The sequence below is a fragment of the Pocillopora damicornis genome, chromosome 1 (genome assembly GCF_964200805.1).
Source record: "Pocillopora damicornis chromosome 1, jaPocDami1.2, whole genome shotgun sequence".
Classification (NCBI taxonomy): domain Eukaryota; kingdom Metazoa; phylum Cnidaria; class Anthozoa; order Scleractinia; family Pocilloporidae; genus Pocillopora; species Pocillopora damicornis.
Window position 1 is genome coordinate 3,611,821 of NC_142670.1, and position 19,748 is coordinate 3,631,568.

Sequence of the window (19,748 nt, forward strand, 5' to 3'; positions counted from 1 at the left end):
AGTTATATAGAATTTAACATACAGTTTAAATGACTAAGAGGAAATCCATGCATTGTCAGAGTTTTCAGGCATTTGGTTTGTGTCTTAGCCAGCTGTTAGCATCTGTGCAGTATTTGTTGCATTCTGCAGAGTTTGCAGCAGTACTCCTTTGGATGTTAAGGCCCAGGGGCCATCCTCACCCAGCGGTATACCTTATCAGTGCATGTGTTGTTCCACCATATGCCTGTGTTGTGTTTGCTGTTCTGTAGCATGGGGTTCTTGTCCTTGAGGATAGCAGTTATTGGTGTTTCCCCCCTCAGCCCTAATTGCAGTGTTTCTTTTGCGGGGTCTATTTCAGCAAGCTGCCAGTTTAGCAATGGATAGGCCAGTTGGTGTTCTAGCACCTTGGGGTGTGACTGTAGTTGCAGCTCTTGGGCCCCTTGGGCACCTAGCCTCCAATTGTGATGAGGGTGTGAACTTGATATTAAGTTATTTATCTGGAATATTTAGACAGGCTGGCTCAGTTTGGCTTTTAAAAGCAGGTGTAAATGTGGGCCTCTATAAATGATAACAAGGCCAGATGACCACACTGGGAGCCACATTCATTACTCTTTATTGAAGTCTGTCAGTTGTTTTACTCTTTAACTCTCAAGATCTGATTATTAATTAATTCTCCCCTCTAGCTGCTGCACATTTGCATATTCATCAGTTATGAGAACTTTTCTGTTGGATCAAGAAAACATTTTCTACCTGAGAAGTCTGGGTATTCTCATCACCTGTTTGCAGGATAATGTAAGGATATTATAGGGAGAAGTTACCTGTTAATCATTTCTGGGAGTTAAAGGGTTAATGTCCCCTGCTTATAACCAGTACAGAGAAGATGTAGGAGAGTATGGGGCCTGTGGTTTATCATCCTTAGCCAAGAAGACTAGAACGTCTAACCATTTGCAGATGTTGTATCAAAGACAGCACATTCCCCTCAGTTATTTAAAGACCTGAGTGTTTTTGTAGTCTGGGGCTTGAACCTTCAACTACCAACACAGCCATAACACCTTTGCAATGTAAAAAGAAATGACAAGGACACATCCAAACCGGATACTTTAGATAGATACTTTAATCTCCCTAATAATTCTGGGCAGCATATGGCACTTTGTAGCCTTCCCCTATACATTTATATAAGACAATTTGGAGGGCCGCAAAACTCCAGAACAAAATTTATCTTTCAAACAGGTACTCTTAAGCCACATGGTATCAATGAATGCTTTTCATTTAACTAATTTATTCTTGTTTTCTCATCACCATATTCCCACCAATAGCATAGCTCCATTTTCTGTCTATAAATACACACACAACCCATAGTTCCTCCAACTGCTCTGATGAAGGGCTATTGCGCACGAAATGTCAGCTTTTAAACTCTATAAAGTGGCCAATTTCCATTATCAACTCAACTCAGTCAATAATACTAAATTACCCTGTTATACTCTCCCACTGATGCAGCACCACAGTTTCTATACAAACTTACCCCCTTTACCTGCACAGCAGTCCAACACTCAACATGAGCTAGCAGAAAAAAAACTAATTCCTCTGTTTTAATTAGTTTTTCAGAATATTGTCGCTGTTCTTGTGTACAGGATCCTGTTCTACCCATTTTTTGCCTGTCTGACAACTGACAACAGACTGGTTGGGTCCTTGCTGGGTTTTCTTTATGTTACAATCAGGTGAGCTAGCTATTACTTTGTTTATGAATACAAATTTAATCAGAATGTGAGTTTGTTTTTTAATTAGTAAATACAGTTCTCAGAACTCTACAATTGCCAGTACTTAATTCAAATATTACTCTAATGTGGAATCGTACTCTTGGCTTTGAAAGAAGTGATGTTTGTGTTAATTTTGGACCATGTTTTGTACACATGTCCTGGTAAATAGGGAACACAACATGGCTTACATAACAAACAATAGACTAATTTGGTTCTCTCTGCTTAATTAACCCTATCAGCCCCAAGGGTAGTCAGCATGTAAGTTCTCCCTCCAGTAATATTGCTGAATCATTCATCGAGAACATGAGAATAACAAAAAGATTGCCAACTCAAGACGCTCTGATTACAATATGAATTCTTCTTATCAGCACCAATGGAAATTTATAGTGAAGAGTCTAGAGAATATGGATATTGATGTTAACCCTTTAACTCCCATGAGTGACCAAGGGAGAATTTATCGTAATAGTGTAGTTTGATCGTCCGGGTGAGTGTAGTCCTGATAAGGACTGTTGTCGGTAGTGGTGACTGACGTTTCGACAACCTGAGCAGAAGTCATCTTCAGAGTCAAGTGAATAGTTGATGTCAGTCGAATGTTCTTAGTCTGGTTCGTATAACTGATTGATCAGTTTTTCCGCGATGTTATTGGCTGTAAGACTCAATTGGCTTAGGTCGGTCGTGATTGATCAGTCTCGATCCGTTAGTAAAGTTAGGTCGTTCTGTTCGGTTCGTTTGTAATGTTCATGTCATGGATGAGTCGTTTATATGGTGCCGATAGTGGTTGACACCTGTTGAGGGGAGTCTGTTCCAAGTTAGCTTTCCAGAGTCAGTCGTTGAAAGTAGTTGGAGTTGTGGGTTAGGCATTGCGCAGAGTCCTAGTCAATAGTGTGGTTCGTAAGTCGCTGTTGTTCAGCAATGTGATTATTGACATCGCCTTTCCTCGTCGCTCGTTTGTGTTCAGTCAGTCTGTTTGTGAGGTTTCTGCCAGTCTCACCGATGTAGGAGGCGTGCCAGTCGGAGCAGTTGATCTTATAAACTGCTCCCTGTCTGTGCCTCGGTTCGTCTGGGTCTTTGACGTTAGTCAGTAACAGACGTGGTGTGGTAATGGGTTTGTGAGCGACGCGGATATTGAATGGTTGTAGGATGCGCGAGATGTTCTCAGATATGCCCTTTATGTGCGGTATAGTTGCTGTAGTCGTAGGATTTGCGTTGTCGTTAGGTTCGGTAGTAGTAGTGGTTAAGGTCGGTGAGTGTTTCGTCTGATGAAGTCTTCGTTATAGTTGTTCTCAGAAAAAACACGGTCAAGGTACTTGTTCTCGTCAGATAATATCAAAATATCTGCGGTACGTAGTTTAGCAGATATTTGTTTTCTGCACGTTCTGTATTTGGTATTCTTAGTGTGTTATACAATTAGGTGTTTCAGTTACGCAATACGCGTTAATTACATGTCGTATATTTAGCTGTTGTCAGTTCGTGATCTTCCTTCGGGTCTGCTAACGCCACACGCTCACTCCACCGTTCTTTAGCATGAGCAACTCTGAGGAAGCTAGGGCACGTTTTAATCGGAACGATGGAGTTTGAGATCCTTCTGTCGGTGCTGTTATATGGTCTACCGTTTCTGAATCGATGGGTTCTTTAACCGATAACCTCACTATAGGTTATTGAATCTCGGCTTAGCGATTTCGCGAAGCGACTTTCCGTGGAGAACAGCTCTTCCGTTGAACAAGCAGCCAAGAGAGCTCGGCGCGAATAATATACCTGCAAAAGGAAAGGAAACCAGCAGCAGTTGGATCATTCCCTCCGGTGATGGATAAACTAGACGAAGCATCCGACGCTCTCAAGCAGAAATTGTACGAGAAAGTTAAAGTTGCCCAGGAGTCAGGTACTGAATTAGTTTCCAAGCGTGTTGAAGCCACTGATTAAGCTAGTTGACAAGAGCGAATTTGGATAGGCGACCGTTAACGAATATTTGTCTGACGAACTCACCTCTGACTCCGACGACGAGAAGAGAATTTACCGGGCCGAGAGGAGAGCGGATAAAGAGAAGCGTCGTCATGTCCGTTCTGACGAGAAAGGAAGCGGTTCCTCCGCTGTACACTGCGCGGCTTCTTCGTCGAGATTCTCGTCTAAGGATTTGGCTTCTCGTTCGGAAGCTAGACCAGCTCGTCGTTTGGTGCCTTGTTTTTACTTCGTCGATTATGGCGTTACACTCAGGCCATAATCCAATATTCTCCATGAATTGCTGTTTTGCAGTATTTCGTTCTATAGACTAGGTTAGTGCAGAATATCGAAATATCTGCGGTACGTAGTTTAGCAGATATTTGTTTTCTGCACGTTCTGTATTTGGCATTCTTTATTGCGTTAGACAATTAGGTGTTTCAGTTACGCGACACGCGTTAATTGCGTGTCGTATATATAGCTGTTGTCAGTTGGTGATCTTCCTTCGGGTCTGCTAACGCCACACGCTACTCCACTGTTCTTTTATTTTTTTACTGTGGATTTTATTTTCATGCTGTTGTGTGTTCCCCTTTTTTCAGTTTGGAGGTTTTGGTCATTTGAGCTTGACATGCACGAAACCTGCGGACACTGAAAAGAGAAGCGCTCGCCGTGATTGACTAGATCGCGGTTTGTTGACCACTGATGATACTGATGTCCAGCAGGTTGAGTGTGATATTTTAGCGAGGAGTTTAGTGTTAAAGGCGGTAGCAATGGCGTCAAAGGTCGCTTGAAATCCTCGCTTAATTTCTGGGGTTAAGCATTAAATGCTTCAGATTTTGTGCTTGACATGATTAGGCGTGGTTGCAGGTTACCTTTTGCCCAGAATCCTTCACAGTGCTTTCTAAAGAACGACAGATCTGCGCTTCAGCATCCAGAATTTGTGGCCGAAGCAATTACCGAGCTACTTAATAATGGTTGTATTGTTGAGCATGTCGTTCCTCCGTTCTTCATGAATCCTTTAACAGTCGCGGAAGGAAAGAAGTTGCGTCTCGTTATTGATCTTAGGCGCGTCAACAATTGTTTAGTTAAACCCAGATTCAAATATGAAGACTTGCGCTCGCTATCCCAAGTTCTGGATGAAGGACACTGGTTTTTCACACGGGACCTTAAGTCCGGCAACCATCATGTTGATATTTTTCTTGATCACTAAAAGTATCTCGGTTTTGCTTGGCCCTTTTCCGGCGTTGTTAGATATTTTACCTCTGCAGTTCTTCCTTTCGGCCTTAGTAGTGCCTGCTTTTCAGCTTCTCTAGACGGCACCGTTTTCAGCGGCATGTGGGAACCCGAGGATATCGGCCAAAGTTCTATGTTCCGCGAACTGAAAGCTATTTATTTCTTATTGCTTTCCTACGTTGCTTAATTGAAACACAAGAGAGTTAAAATCTTCACTGATAATCAGGGCGCCGCCAGAATTGTTCCTATCGGAAGCTCCAACATTAATCTCCAGGCTCTGGCCATGGACATTTTTAATCTCTGTCTTGTTAACAGCATCATTCTGGAAGCGCAATGGATCCCAAGGTCGCTTAATGAAAGGGCAGATTTTCTCTGCAGATTTGTTGACAAAGATGACTGGTCCGTCAACCCTTCTGTATTTCGTGTGATTGACGCCAAATGGGGCCCTCGCACAATCGATCGGTTTGCGTCGCATTACAACGCCCAGGTTCTTAGGTTTAATTCTAAATTTTCCTCCCCCGACTGCAGCGGCGTTGACGCCTTGGCCCAGGATTGGCGAGACGAGAACAATTGGGTCTGCCCTCCTGTGAGTGCCATCGTCCCTTCTGTTAGAGCTCTCTCGTCGTGCTCTGGTTACGGCACTCTGATCTGTCCACAGTGGCCTTCAGCCTATTTTTGGCCCTTTTTGCATGACAGCTCTTCTCCGTTCAAGTCTTTTGTTAAGGTAGTGTTTGAGCTTCTTTGTATAGAAGACCTCTTGTTGGAAGGTCCCGGCCAGAGGCAAATTTACAAGGCGCGTCCCTCGGTTTTCAGTGGTTGCCTGAGATTCAGAATGTTAGCCTTACGGGAATATTTTAGGTGAGTTTTTGTCAACCTTGTTTACCATACATGTCTCTTTTCTTTTAGCTCTGCTCCTCACCTTGTCGTTGCTGATCTTGTTTAGTCTAACCTCGTTGTGTTTTGTCTGATTTGGCAGTGTCATTTTGGTCAGTAGTTTGACCTCCGTTTGTTTTGAACCTTTTGCCTGATTTGGCATCGTAGTTTTGACCGTACGTGTTCTGGGCTAAATTGTTTTTACGTCGCGTTTGCTATTTTATTGTGTTTTGCCTGATTTGGCATCGTAGTTTTGACCATACGTGTTCTGGGCTAAATTGTTTTTACGTCGCGTTTGCTATTTTATTGTGTTTTGCCTGATTTGGCAGTATCTCTTGGGCCGTTTTGATGGTTTTTGTGGCATCCCATTTTCTGTTTGTATTATGTATCTCTTTTTTTATGTTATTCTACCTTTTGTTTTTTGCTTACTGTTATTTTATTTTATTTTATTTCTTGTAGGCGTTCTGCAATCGGGGATTTAGCCTGACGCAAATTCTCTGGTCGATCTATCTTTGCGTAGGCTTGTTCCAAACCTTCTCTATTTACGGTTGGAGTCTAGGGCTCCTTCTACCGTACAGAAATACAGATCTGGCTGACTGAAGTGGCGTCAATGGACAGCTCCTAAGATTGGCGTTCAAGTTATTCTAGCAAAGCCTCTGCATGTCGCGCTCTTTATTAGCGAGCTTACTGTAATTTCAGTTAGCAATAATACGGGGATATCTTCTATAGAGTCAGTTCTTTACGGCATTAAGTAGGCTCATAGTCTGGCCGGGATAGTGGAATGCCCTACTAGTCACCCCCTTGTTAAGTCATCCTTAGAGGGCGCTAGAAGGAAACTTGCACGTCCAGTTCAGCCCAAGCCTTTATCCGTCGACACAGTTTGTAGGATCGCTGATCATTATATTTCTAGTAGTTCTCTCAGTGTTATTCATCCTCTTGGTTGGCTTCGCTGGGTTTTACCGAATGGGCGAAATTCGTACTTTGTCTGTTTAAGATGTCTCTGTTCGCAGCGAATACATGTCAGTTTTCATTCTGAAACGCAAGAATGATCAGTATAGGTAAGGGCATACATCCCTCCTAGCAAGGTCTCATAAGGCTACTTGCCCGGTTTGTATTACCGAGAGGTTACTCAAGCTTCTTCCTTCATCTACTGAGTCATCCTCCCCCCTCGTTAGACGAATTGTTTAATCTAAGTCTAAGGAGTATTTTCATGTTACTAAAGGCGTTTCGTACACGACGCTTAAAGAGGAATTTAGGAAATACGTTAAGCCATTTGTAGATGACATCGCTAGTTATGGCACGCATAGTATCAAGTCTGGCGCCGCTTCAAATCCTGCGTGTAGGAGTATTTCTGCTGATCTGCTGGACACGCACACCGGCTGGAAATGTGCCATTTCAAAGAACAGGAACATTAAGCACACTGTTAACGATCGCTTAAAAGTTGCTCGATCTATTGCTCTTTAGTTTCGGATTTCGTTTGCTTACGATAAATTATTTAATTAGTAGTCTCGGCGGGGGACTAAGTCGTGCCTGGCCCTCCTCAGATTTCCTATCCGTTTTTCCCACAGGGTTTGCCCCCCCTGGCACGGCTTTCTCTAGTTTACATTTTCAGTCTCTCTTTTTGTAGATGTTATTATTATCTGCTTTAATAAAGTGGCGTTATGGCGTTACACTCAGGCCATAATCCAATATTCTCCATGAATTTCTGTTGTGCTGTATGTCGTTCTATAGACTAGGTTAGTGCAGAAGCTGTCTGTCGTGTTGCATACTAGTTGCGCTCGTCGCGTGAGAGTCCTGATAGTTGTGGCTTTGTCTGATGTCGGGTTGTAGAATGACGCGTCTAGTAATCTGTAGGTATGTGTCGGTTTCCTGTAAACTGCTCTCCGTAGTGAGTTGTCGTCAGGGCTTTCCACATCAGGGCTTTAGATAGATTGTCGAAACGTCAGTCACCACTACCGACAACAGTCCTTCTTTGGACTACACTCACCCGAACGATCAAACTACACTATTACATGTTACCTCCGGGTTAACACCATTTACTGTACAGAATTTCTCCACACTCAACGAAATATTTTCCAAAAGAACCCTAATGAGTTATTGCTGTAATTACGGCAAGATCCTCCGTGAACTGAACAAATTTTGAGCGAGTAAATGGTAGTCGAAACAGACTGAGGTAATGCAAATTAAAGAGAGGCTTCACCGAAATATTTTTATTTGTGTATTGAAAAAAGTGATTTAAAAGGCTTCTATAAAAAAACTTTGAAACATTTGTTTCACAAGTATCTGTCACAGTCTGACACCTGTCAATTAGAGGGCGCGTAAGAAAAAAGGACAACAACAACAACGGCGCTGGTTTGGCAAATAAACTTACGTGAAAGTGATTGTAATTAAATTTAAAAGTATATTTTGAAGTTATGGGAGTTTGCTCGTTTGTTTAGTGCAATCACGCGAGTAACTCTGGTCTTTCATCAAAAGGGGATTTTTAATGCAGCTTTTTATTGCTGAATTCCTTCGTATTCTGTTGTGAAATTACGGAAGCGACTGTCCGATTTGAACGCACTTGCAACGACTTGCCGAAAGCGTATTTAAAGTATAGAAGACTTCGCTTACTGGTTTTTAATGAACAACTTGTTTGAGATTCAGATATATGATAAATGAAATTTCCACTAATAATTTCAATTGTAAAGAAATACCTCACCTTTTAACTTTCTGAGCTTCTTCTACTGAAGGTTTAGGTTAGTCGCAAATGGTTTTTAGGCCGCGCGTCAACCCATTCAATGACATACCTGCTACCAAAATTCATTTAAAAACCAAATTTTTGGCTGGCAACCAAAGTGGTTTGAGAGAGAGAAATTGAGGATCAACAAGTTGTTAATCGGCTTGATTTTCTGTCAAATAATTTGCTTAAAAATACTGCCCAGCTGGCAAAACGAAATGTATTTACGAAAAATAGCAACAAAGTTAGGCATGTAGTGCGGGGCTTGCGCAAGCGATACCGTGCCAGTGGGCAGAGATAGGAAAATCCGGACTGCACTCATGGCCAGTAAGATTACAGGATTCGTTACTGCGCCCTCTGAGAAAGACAAAAAATAAATACAGTTCTTTCCAGAAAGGCTGTCAGAAGAAAGCATGTCGGAAGTGCAAGGGATAACCCCGAAAGGTATTGCGGGTAGCTTTTATGTCATGGTTAGACTTGACCTCAGGATTTCGGGGAAAGCTAAGAAAATGTTAGTTTAAGGACGAGGCATCACAGGTTTGATCAACCTATTTTATTTAAAACACTGACTTTAAATTCTAAACTGTATGAAAACGAGAAAAAGAACGAACTAACACCAATTGATTATCTGTACTGTTTATGTCCGTATTGATTACCGTTACCCAGATAATCTTTTGAGATTGTCGCGTGCACTTTAAATTTTTGCTCTTTTCTTCCGACAAACTTTCAGGTAAAAACTTTGTTAAGTTAACTGTGCATCTCCAGTTGGAAATTTATGATAACTTGCATTCACATTTCATTTACGTTTTTTCTAAGTCTGTTCAGGTGGGAGAGGAAGAAAGAAGTGTAGGGGCGGGGAAGGTGTCAGCTCAACGAGGAACTAATTGATATTCAAAAACTCAACTACAAAAACTACATAAATTCTCCAACTTTAACTACATAATATGAGAGAAAAGATTCTTCCCCTTCCTTGTTAATGTTCTCTTACTGTTTCACATTGATATACCAAGGTATGTTTTTCGCGCACAAACAACTCATAAAAAAACATTGAACAAGATGAAAGGGGCAGTAAGAGAAGTGGATTGAAATTTTTCATTCAGTTTAGACACTTAAGTTGGCGATTTCTTTCGCACTTTGTCAGATAATCAAAGCTCCCCAGTTGGGATTTCTATTCCCTGTAAATTACTCTTCATCCCGCGCTTGTTACCAAACTAGTAACGTCTCTGGCAAGGATCCTCTCCTGCTTTCGCTATTCGATAACCATATACACACACACTTTATACACACTTTATTTTTTCTTTTTCTTACAAAATAATTTAGATTATGTTGACCCGCAGATAGCAAATTTGCTATTCGAGGCGGGTCAATCATCAACAAACATTATTTACAATATATAAAGAAAATTAAAAACTAAATAGTTAGATATTGTTAAATTATAAAGAGAAGCATAACTGGTAAATACATCAATAGTTGTTCAATAAAGTATAGAAGCAAATAAATTAGTACTGAAAGCAATCGGATCAATTTGTTTTAATTATGCAGACCTTAAGTTTAGAGGAGATCTTTTCAACATCAAGATAAGAATCTTCATTATCTAGTATCTGAAATAAAGACGTTTTTATTTGTTTATTAAAGGAATGTTTTGATAACGTTTTGAATTCTTTCGGTATCTTATTCCAAATTTTGACACCAACACGCGAGAAAGCCTTTTTTTGTAGGTTAAGTCTAGAGTACTTTGTACTAAAGAGCTGCGATTTGGATGATCGAGTATTGTAGGTATGAATATGAGATGTTTTAGTAAATAGTTTCAAAATATTAATGGGAGCCCTCTGGTTGTGCACGTCAAACATAAGTTTACTTACGGCTTCATAATATAGGAACGTAACAGGCAGAATTTTTGCTTTGGCAAATAAAGGGATGGCATGCTCTCTTCGATCGGTGAAATAGATTAAGCGCAAAACTCGCTTTTGAAGAACTAAAATCTTGTTTAAATAAGCATTTGACGCATTGCCCCAGGTAAGGAATCCATAAGTTATATAAGGTAGAATTAATGAATTGTAAATATTTACCAGGATAGTAGAGGGAACGAAGTACCTCAGCTTTGCAATCATCCCTATTGTTTTACTTATTTTTACGATAACAGAGTCAACATGGTTTTTCCATGACAAATTTTGATCAATTAAAACGCCTAGATATTTGATATAACTTTTTTGCTCTAAACTAACTCTTCGGTTTGTCTCACAATCTAAAATACCTATTTGTGGAGAAAAATGCATTTTTTTCTGACGAGGACGAAAAATTAAGAAATTTGATTCTTTTGTATTCAATGTCAACCTATTTGTAGTTAACCAGTCATGTACGTTATTCAACTCTACATTAACCGTTTTCTCGATCGCCTTAAGATTCTTATCAGCATAAAGTATATTAGTATCATCCGCAAAGAGATAAAAATTTAGTTTATCTAAATAATCAATTTATTCCAATTGTACTCTTCAGCTCAATACCTTGATACTCGTACGAGTCATAAAGGAGATGATCAATTTGTTGCAGCCAACTGGGGAAGACAACCATTTTCAGCAAATACGGTAAGATTCACAACATAAAACTAAAACAAAATAGTGGAAGAGGCAGCCATGTCCTCCTGTGAGGCTCTATTCGCCTAACTTCCTCATTCCTTAATCAGTAAGGCATTACGATATCTAGAAATGAAAATTCATTGTCAAAGGAAAATGAATGAATGTTTTCTTTTAACTCCTAGAATGGGCATCAAAGCATGCGTAAGGATTATTTTCCTGCTGGGTGTCACGTGGCTATTCGGTCTCCTCTCGCCTGTACACAAAGCTTTCGCTTACATCTTCACCATACGTAACTCTACTCAGGTCAGTGTTCGATGGTAACTGTCAAAATTATTCAATCTCTATCATTATTTTACTTTCTAACCAAGTGAAACACCATTACGATGGTCACATGATATTTTTTGGAAGTTTAAAAACAACAATTCTGTTAACTATGCAAGAGAAGACAGACTTCTTTTTTAATTATAAGACATGCAATTCTCTTTCCTCTTGGAAATCTTAATATGTATTTTGTCTAATTTGTTTGCATATTGTAAAAATTAATGATCTTGAAATCATGTTTATGCTGCAGGGTTTCCTGATTTTCTCTCTACACTGCATGCGAAACACTCAGGTAAGGAAAATAAACAAACTAATTGTTAACTCCATATCATCAAGTTTTAGTTTTTCTAGAGATATCCGAGTACAAGTGCTAGGAATGTGTTTCGCGTCGCTCGTCTATCTGCAGATCAGAGAGCGTTTCAAAAGAGAGATGAACATCGTTTTTCGATCTTCTATAAAGAGCAACTCCACAAGGAAGAGCTCACAGGTCAATCCAAGTGAGGTTGGGGATGTATGGGCAGTTAAATTGCAGTCTTGTGCTCAGTTTTAATCGAAATCGCACCTAACTTAAATAACTGGATCCAGCCAACCGGAAGTGACAGTCAATTACTTATTGCAATCACTTAGTTAACAGCATAAAGTCGGTTACGATCGATCTGACTTTCGATCTGCAGGTAAAAAGAGGTCTTTCTTTTCATAATTGTTTAAGCACTCAACTAACTGTAATTGTAATCTATCTTCTTTACGATAACAAGTTTATTTTCTGGGCGATAGTATACTTGAAGGCAAGATTCATCGAAATAAACAAATCTATAAATTCAAATTTCTAATAGCTCAGTATCTTGATGACTTTCCTTCGAGTAAGACCACAGTCCACTACAGACAAGGCGGGAATTTAAGCCAAGATATCACGAATTGTCTTTCGTTAAGAAGCACTCTAGCACGCAGCTTTAATTGAATGTATTTATCTTTCGATTCTTGCGCGCTAAATTTCTGCGCTTACTGCATGATTATTTCATATTCGATGTTTCACTCATTGAGTTTACAAACTTCTCACCAAACACTGTTATTACTTTAAATAATAAGCTATGAATAATGACTGAAACTATTGGTTTCTAGAAATTTCGAGAATGCCCAGTTATGCAAAAATGCATACCAAGGGACCTTCTGGAGTATTTTATTAGGTTAAATAGTTATGGTGTAACACTACCAATATCGTTGTGTTGTAAGCGTCCGGAATTTGCGAGAATACTTTGTACATAAGGACACAGTCGTGCAGCAGTAGTAATTGTTGTCGGGAGGGACTGACTTTTCAGAAAGCTGTACCGAGAGAGAGCAACCGTGGAAGATTGTTAATCTCGAGTTACTTTGGAGACAACTTCGAGATTGTGTCAGTGGTGAGCAAAGAAATAGTTTGTGGTTGTCTCTTTAAGGATAATTATTCTACTTCTTTAAGAGTCGCTCCTTGGCAAGAATATTACAAGTTGTTTAATAAATTAATTGGGTCTGTTGATAAATGATGCTCTTTTTGTCTTTCAAATTGTACTGTTAAAAATAATACTAATATAGTCTTAGCAGCTAACGCTGACATTCAAAGCTGTTGCTTAATAGTAAATGAATGGATCGATACGTAAATGTTTGAATAAGTAAACAACTTCTTTAGAAAGAACAGGAAAAAGCCCCTTATGACTGGATCTTTTTTTGGATCAGTTACATGTACCCATTTTTTTTTCGCATTCCTAAAATAAGGAGTGTCGTTTTAAATCGAAAACACATCGATTAATTTGGAATTGAATTGGCGCAATGTTAGCCTTAAATGGCATAAACCAAGAGATTATAAACTATTCGGCACACATTATTAAACAACGATTAAAGAACTTTTACACAGGGTATACAATTTAAAGGAAAAAGCTTAGCGATAGAAATGCAGAATATTTCGATGGGCCTGGTTTTCAAATATCATTACAGTGAAACTTAGCATTGCAGAGGAATTTCAATGAGGGAGAGAAGGAGTCCATTATGTAGATGTGCTGAACAGTTTATAATAATCTAATTTACGTCATACCCATTTATAAATAAACATGGATGACGAAGCGTGCGATTATGACGGAAGAAGTTAAAATAAGAATTATTCTGAAGTAAACAAGCACTTTCCTCTCTACACTGCTCAAATACGATAGGTCAAAACGCTTCAAGCTTCGATTGACCTCTGAATATATCGCAGCTAAGACGAGCGAATATTCCAGAATAAATAATCGATTATTCTATGAGCGTGGAGAGATACTGGGACAGTAGAATGTCTCGCCCACAGAGCACATCACTATGATCCAAGAACGTCTCGCACTAAGAGCTTTTGACTCGCCGCTCGCTCTAAATTGTTGGAATTCAAACATTTGGACAGAAACGTGATGGTCTGCATGACGCTTTTCTAGGAGAGAGTTGTTTTGTAGGCTGAACACTAAACTTTGGCCGTTAGCCACAGTTGTTTTAAAGGAATACGAAGTAATTAGCATGTCATAGGCGAGATGAATAAATAACAATAATTTCTATTTATACATAACGAACAGATGGCATACTAGCTTAAGCTGCCCGTTGATAAAACAGAATTTTGTTTAAGCCAACTTTCATTTAACAGAGCCCATAAAGAAATTACCGTTTTTACCATCAAATATTTTTTAGCTGCTTCTTCTACATCACTTGAACTACAAAAAGTATTTTAATGCTGTGAAGTTTTCCCATTGTATTAGAAAAACAATGCTCCACACCAGGTGCAAGTGGCTTTTTGTCCATTGGTCCGTCTATGACAGAAAAAAATGCCATGAACATGTGTTCAGAGATCATGATTTGCATTAAAGTCTAACTCGTACGAAAGGCTTTTTGTGAGGATGCCGCAAATCCGCAACTCTCACGCAGTGTGAATCAAATATAAGTGAATCCTGCAAAATGTTCAAAACACCGGTGATATGTTGTATGCTGGGTGAGTACGACCCTAGTTATTCCTGTTTGTTCTGCGGTAGTTATGAAACCGTCAAAATTGACTTTTATTTGAAAAATATTTATTTCGATATTTACCTTACGGAACTCTAATAACTAAACATACCAAACTCTTAACATGTCCTCTCTAGTTGTTGTCTAATTATTAAAGCTAATTATCATCATTATCGTTATTATTAGTTTCTCGATATTTTTCTCTTTCCTTACAATGAAAAATAATTGAATAATAATCACCCGTAATGACACATTCGTATAAGTTGTACGCTAGCTTAGTACCACCTTAATTATATCTTGACTTTCCATTTGTGACACATTTATATCCATTTTGGAACGTCCTATGAAATTCAGCCAAACCAAACAGAGAAAAAATGTCAGGTGGCGGATATTTGGCACTGTTAATTAAAACAAAACAAAACAGACTTTAAAGATTTCCGCATTAAACTTTCAGTTCTTAATCAGAAATGGATCTCTTATAAATTGGATTCCTGAAGCCTTTTCGATTCCATATAGTGCAAAGTAGATTTCCTTAGAGCGTTCGGATGAGGCGTTAATCAGATATCGCGGTACCCAAATTTTTAAAGCTTTCAAATTATTGTTCTGTTCGCCAAGTTAAACGTCATGGTTAATTAAAACATATTTCTCTCCTAAATTATTCTTCTTTATGCCCGAAAGCAAACTTTATACTCAACCCATTGCTCTTCTTTTAAAAAAAAATATATGGGCTCTGGAAGTTCCGCAGGTTCCGCGGCCTGCTGATCCATAGTTTTGTAACTCCCAAGAATATGGAAAAATCCTCACAAAATTTTGGAGACCAACCCCTCAAGATTCAAATTGTGCAGAAGTTTTATTTGAGCGGTCAGATTTGATACCCGATTCATTTGCTTTAAATACGAGCTCAAACGAAACATTTTTTTTCTCTGGATAGCACAAATAGCCCGTTTATCGTATCCTTAAAAATGTTTCAACGTGTGACAAGTTTATTTTTATTTTATTTAATGGATTCGTACAAGTACAAGTACAAGTACTATAACAATAGGACATAAGTCCCCTACTTGGTTAATACACCCACACCCACCACCCATCCCACTCTAGGGGAGGACATCCACCACACAGTAATCTCGTGCGTGAGAAATTAACGTCTCCTACCCCAGCCCTGCAGGAGACGGGGCTTACGGTTTTACGTCCTATCCGAGAAGACGAATAGGACGTAAAATAGGTAGGATGATAGAATGTTCAGCTAGGTTGATAGGTAGGACGATAGGATGTTCAGCTAGGTTGTGAATTGCGGAGATGCTGTATTTTTTTTTATAATTTCTCCGTCAGCTCCCTTGGAAGGTAATAAAATTCATGAATAGATGTTAGAGGGCATGTAGCAAATAAAATGCATTAGTACTCGTCTTACTCGAAATCTAATAAACTTTTTCATTGTTTCAAATGTTACACTTGAGATTACCATCAATTTATTTGTCTATTTTCTCTTCTACAGTCATCCTTCGTTTGTTGATGAAATTGCCAGGGACAGGTGAGGCAGCTTATATATTTATGTTCCTCAAAATGGACGGGAAAAAAATATAATACCTGACTAAGTATCATATTAATTAGTTATAGACTTCCTTTTAAAACTATATTGGGTTGCGATTCAAAACCTGAGTGGAAAAGCAAAACAAAAAGTCAAAGAATAACGGTGCTATTACCCTGGTCTCTCCAAGATCCACTTTTAAAACCTAGCCTAAATCTAATATTTGCTTCAGCGATGTAGAGAGTTTTGATGCCCACTGTTTGTTATTAAAATTAATGATATAAAAAATACTTTCTCGTCTTTATCATTATCGCTTTCACTATTGTTATCATAGTATACATTTTTTCGTTTATTTATTTATTCATTTACTTTCTTCTCATAGAGTGCCAACCAACCTGTTTCAAAAACTCCTCTTACATATTTTCGAAAGGCAAAATTTACAGGTTTCCTAACAATGAAGTCTGCTCCATCTTGGGAGGTTATTTAGTCTCCATCGAGACTGAGGAAGAATGGAAGTTTATCAATTATGAGATTCAAAAGCGTGGTACTTGGAATACTTCGACTACTAATGCGTCGCTCATTGGTTTGGAGAAGAAAGACGGGGTTTGGATATGGAAGAGTGGAGAACAGCTGAATATTTCGAAATGGCGAGATTCTGAGCCAAATGTGGACGACGAAAGGGCGGAAATATCCATGAATGGAAGCCTCTTTAATGGTATCTCTCGGAATGATAAAGGAGATGCCTACATTTGCGAGATGCCCGGAGGTAAGATCACATTTCAACCATAAAGCATATAATGTGCTGAAACATTAGCAGTCTTGCACGTATGTCATGAAAATTGCTCTTGCTTCTTAAAAGTAAAAAACATTGTTCACAGAACATACTCAGCCCACCTAACTTGTACGTGTGAGCGATGAATGAACTTTTAGGCGCGCATAAGTAGTTGAACATGCTGCTCGTGAAATTTTCGGTGTATGCTTGTTGTTTTGAACATAACACATCGAAGTACTTTTATTCTTGTGTGTCCGGGTGTGTGTTTCTTGTACAAGTCAGTGATCAATATAATATTCACCGGCTGGAAGGTCTGTATTGGGTGACACTGTGACCAAGGTCTTGAGCACCGGTAGTTCAGATAAATTGCACAGTTTTTCCCAATACGTACCGACCTAGGCTGGTGAATAACAGTTTTTTTTTCCTTTGAAATTCACGAAATGTTTTCCTTAAGAGCCCTAATGAGTTAGGGCTGTAAGTGCGGCAAGACCTTCCTTGATCTGAACAAATTTTGAGCGAGTATAAATGGTGGTTGAAACAGATTGAGGTAATGTAAATTAAAAAGAGGCCTCACCGAAATATTTTTATTTGGGTAGCGAAAAAGGTAATTTAAGAGGCCTCCAAACAAACTTTGAAACATTTTTTAACAAGTATCTGTCACAATTTGACACCTATCAATTAGAGAGCGCGGAAGAAAAAAGCGCATGCACCCTTTAAAACGAATCAACAACCACAACGGCGCTGGTTTGGCAAATAAACTGAACTGGATAATAATTTTAAGTAAATTGAAATCTATGTTTTGAATTTGTGGGAGTTTTCTTGTGGAACTGGTCTTTCATGAAAAGGGGAATTTTAAGGTAGCTTTTTCTCGTTGAATTCTTTTGTTTACTGTTGCAAAATTTCCGGTACCAATGTCCAGTTTGAACGGACTTGCAAAGACTTACCGAAAGCGTATTTAAAGTATAGAAGACCTCGCTCACTGTTCTCCGAGGAACAAATTATTTGAGAGAATTCAGATACATAATGAATAAAATTACCATTAATGAATTCAATTGCAAAGAAATACCTCACGTTTTAGCTTTCTGGGTTACTTCTAGTAAGGTTTAGGTTAATTACAAGCGGCTTTTAGGCCGCGCGTTAACTCATCTAATGACATATTTGCTACCAATATTCATCTCAAAGCCAATTCTTTTTACAGGCAAACAAAGTGATCTAAGAGATAGAAACAAAGAATTAATGTTATCAATCGGCTTGATTTGCTCCACAACGATTTGCTTAAACATATTGTCCAGCCGGCAAAACGAAATAAATTTATGAAAAATGGCAACAAAGCTTGAGATGTAATCGGCGGCTCGCTGAAGCGATACCGTGCCCGTGGGCAGAGATAGGAAAACCCGCACCGAATTACCAATAAGATTCCAGGATCCGTTACCGTGCCCTCTGAGAAAAACAAATAATAAATGCAGTTCTTTTGAGAAAGGTTATCGGAAAAAGCGTGTCAGAATTGTAAGCGATAACCTGAAAGGTATTGCTGGTAGCTTTTAAGTCATGGTTAGACTTGACCTCAGGAATTCAGGCAAATCTAGGAAATGTCACTTTAAGGAGGAGGCATCACGGGTTTGAACAACCTATTTTAATTGCAAGACTGACTTTAAATTCTAAACTGCTCTAACCCTAATTAATTTACCTTTAATTTTCATGTCCCTATTGATTATCGTTCCCCAGATAATCTTTTGAGATTGTCGCGTGCACTTTAAAGTTTTGCTCTTTGCCCGTAACAACTGTATACGGTTAAATGCGTATCTCCAGTTGCACATTTATGGGAACCTGCATTCACATTTAATTTTACGTTTTTTAAGTCTGATAAGATAGAGGAGGAAGAGTAGGGGGCGGAGTGGGAGAGGTGTCAGCTCAACGAGGAACTAATTAATATTCAAAAGCTCGACTACCAAAATTACATAAATTCACAAATAACCTTATAATCATAATCTTAGCAGAAGTGAAGTTAACTAATCCACAAAAGCAGGCCAGGGTGGCGGACGCCGTAGTGAAGAAAGATGTATAGTATTGATTGACACTGATCAAACAAATACATATGATGTAAAAAAAGAAAAAAAAGGAATTAATTGGGGAATGAGTCCCGTTTTCTGTCTCATTCATTTTTTCCTTTGTTGTGATTGTGATTATAATCTTTTCATGTTATCAATGCTATTATAATCATCACTTTGTGTATCACCATTAGGATAATTGGTATTTTTGTTTTCATCTTCATCATCATGTAGAATGCCCAAATATAACTTTCAAAAACTCTTGGTACATAATTTCGGTGGATGGAGAGCCCTGGTACTGGGGCAGACACACTTGCTCAAGTCTAGGAGGGGACCTAGTTTCCTTTGAAACCCAAGAAGAATGGAGTTTAATTAATGACGAAATTCAAAGGCGAAATACTACGAACAATGAAAATAAATGGAGAATCGGTTTAAGAAAAAGGGCCAGGAATTGGACCTGGGTGAGTGGAAGACCGCTGACTATTTCCAAATGGGGACAAGGGGAGCCAAGTGGTGAACACGACGCCGCTTTCATGTACAAGAGGTTCCGTAATGGTGAACGGGGCGTGTTTGGAAGCCATAATAATGAAAATAATTGGAAAAAACCGCACGCTTATATTTGTGAGATCCCCAAGGGTGAGTTGATATGTTGTTGTTGTTGTTTTTATTTTTTTATGTTATTTTGAGTAAACTCAAAGGCACTAGAAGCGCTTAAGGGCAATATAAAACATTATTTGCTAACGTTTGTGGTATTCTCGAGAGAAATTATAAAAACCCTCACACAGTCAAAATCAAGTTTACGCTTACCTTTGCGTAAATTAAAATATGTTTGAAACAATCTCAGTGAACGTTTTCACGATATGCATGTCTAACTTTAACCTTGGGAACAGGGGAAAGTTACAGATGGTTCTGTTACAATCACTTTTACGAATGACAACAGTTATGAAACTGATGGTGAATACCAATTGCAAAGAATTATCAGTTCAATTGCTTTGTTAGATGATAGCGCGTGATGATGTGAAGAG

At 38.9% G+C, this 19,748-nt stretch overlaps 3 protein-coding genes and 1 pseudogene across 12 annotated transcripts in view; 3 read left to right on the top strand and 1 right to left on the bottom strand.

Moving 5' to 3' along the window:
• LOC113682268 (adhesion G protein-coupled receptor L4-like) overlaps positions 1 to 15,906 on the top strand; it is a 94,187-nt gene extending 78,281 nt beyond the window's left edge. For 2 of the 5 annotated variants that reach the window (XM_089185716.1, XM_089185723.1), the window contains exons 3-5: positions 1,577 to 1,697; positions 10,990 to 11,078; positions 11,641 to 12,942. In XM_089185716.1, coding sequence (XP_089041842.1) covers positions 1,685 to 1,697; positions 10,990 to 11,078; positions 11,641 to 11,940 — 402 coding nt within the window. In that variant the 5' untranslated portion in view covers positions 1,577 to 1,684 and the 3' untranslated portion in view covers positions 11,941 to 12,942. Of the gene's footprint in view, positions 1 to 662; positions 1,698 to 10,989; positions 11,079 to 11,251; positions 11,373 to 11,640; positions 12,943 to 15,870 lie in introns of those variants that run through there. The other 3 variants (XM_089185728.1, XM_089185712.1, XM_089185708.1) reach the window with 3 other exon arrangements.
• The window catches only part of LOC149051372 (replication factor C subunit 1-like), a 106,458-nt gene that overhangs the window by 9,957 nt on the left and 76,753 nt on the right, over positions 1 to 19,748 (bottom strand). The window lies entirely within an intron of this gene.
• On the top strand, positions 3,248 to 7,479 carry LOC113678427 (uncharacterized). Its single transcript, XM_089185304.1, has 2 exons — positions 3,248 to 5,762; positions 6,237 to 7,479. Exons 1-2 carry the CDS (start codon positions 5,188 to 5,190, stop codon positions 6,262 to 6,264), a joined length of 603 nt encoding a protein of 200 aa, XP_089041430.1. The 5' UTR covers positions 3,248 to 5,187; the 3' UTR covers positions 6,265 to 7,479.
• Positions 3,261 to 3,863, top strand: LOC149051373 (uncharacterized; annotated as a pseudogene).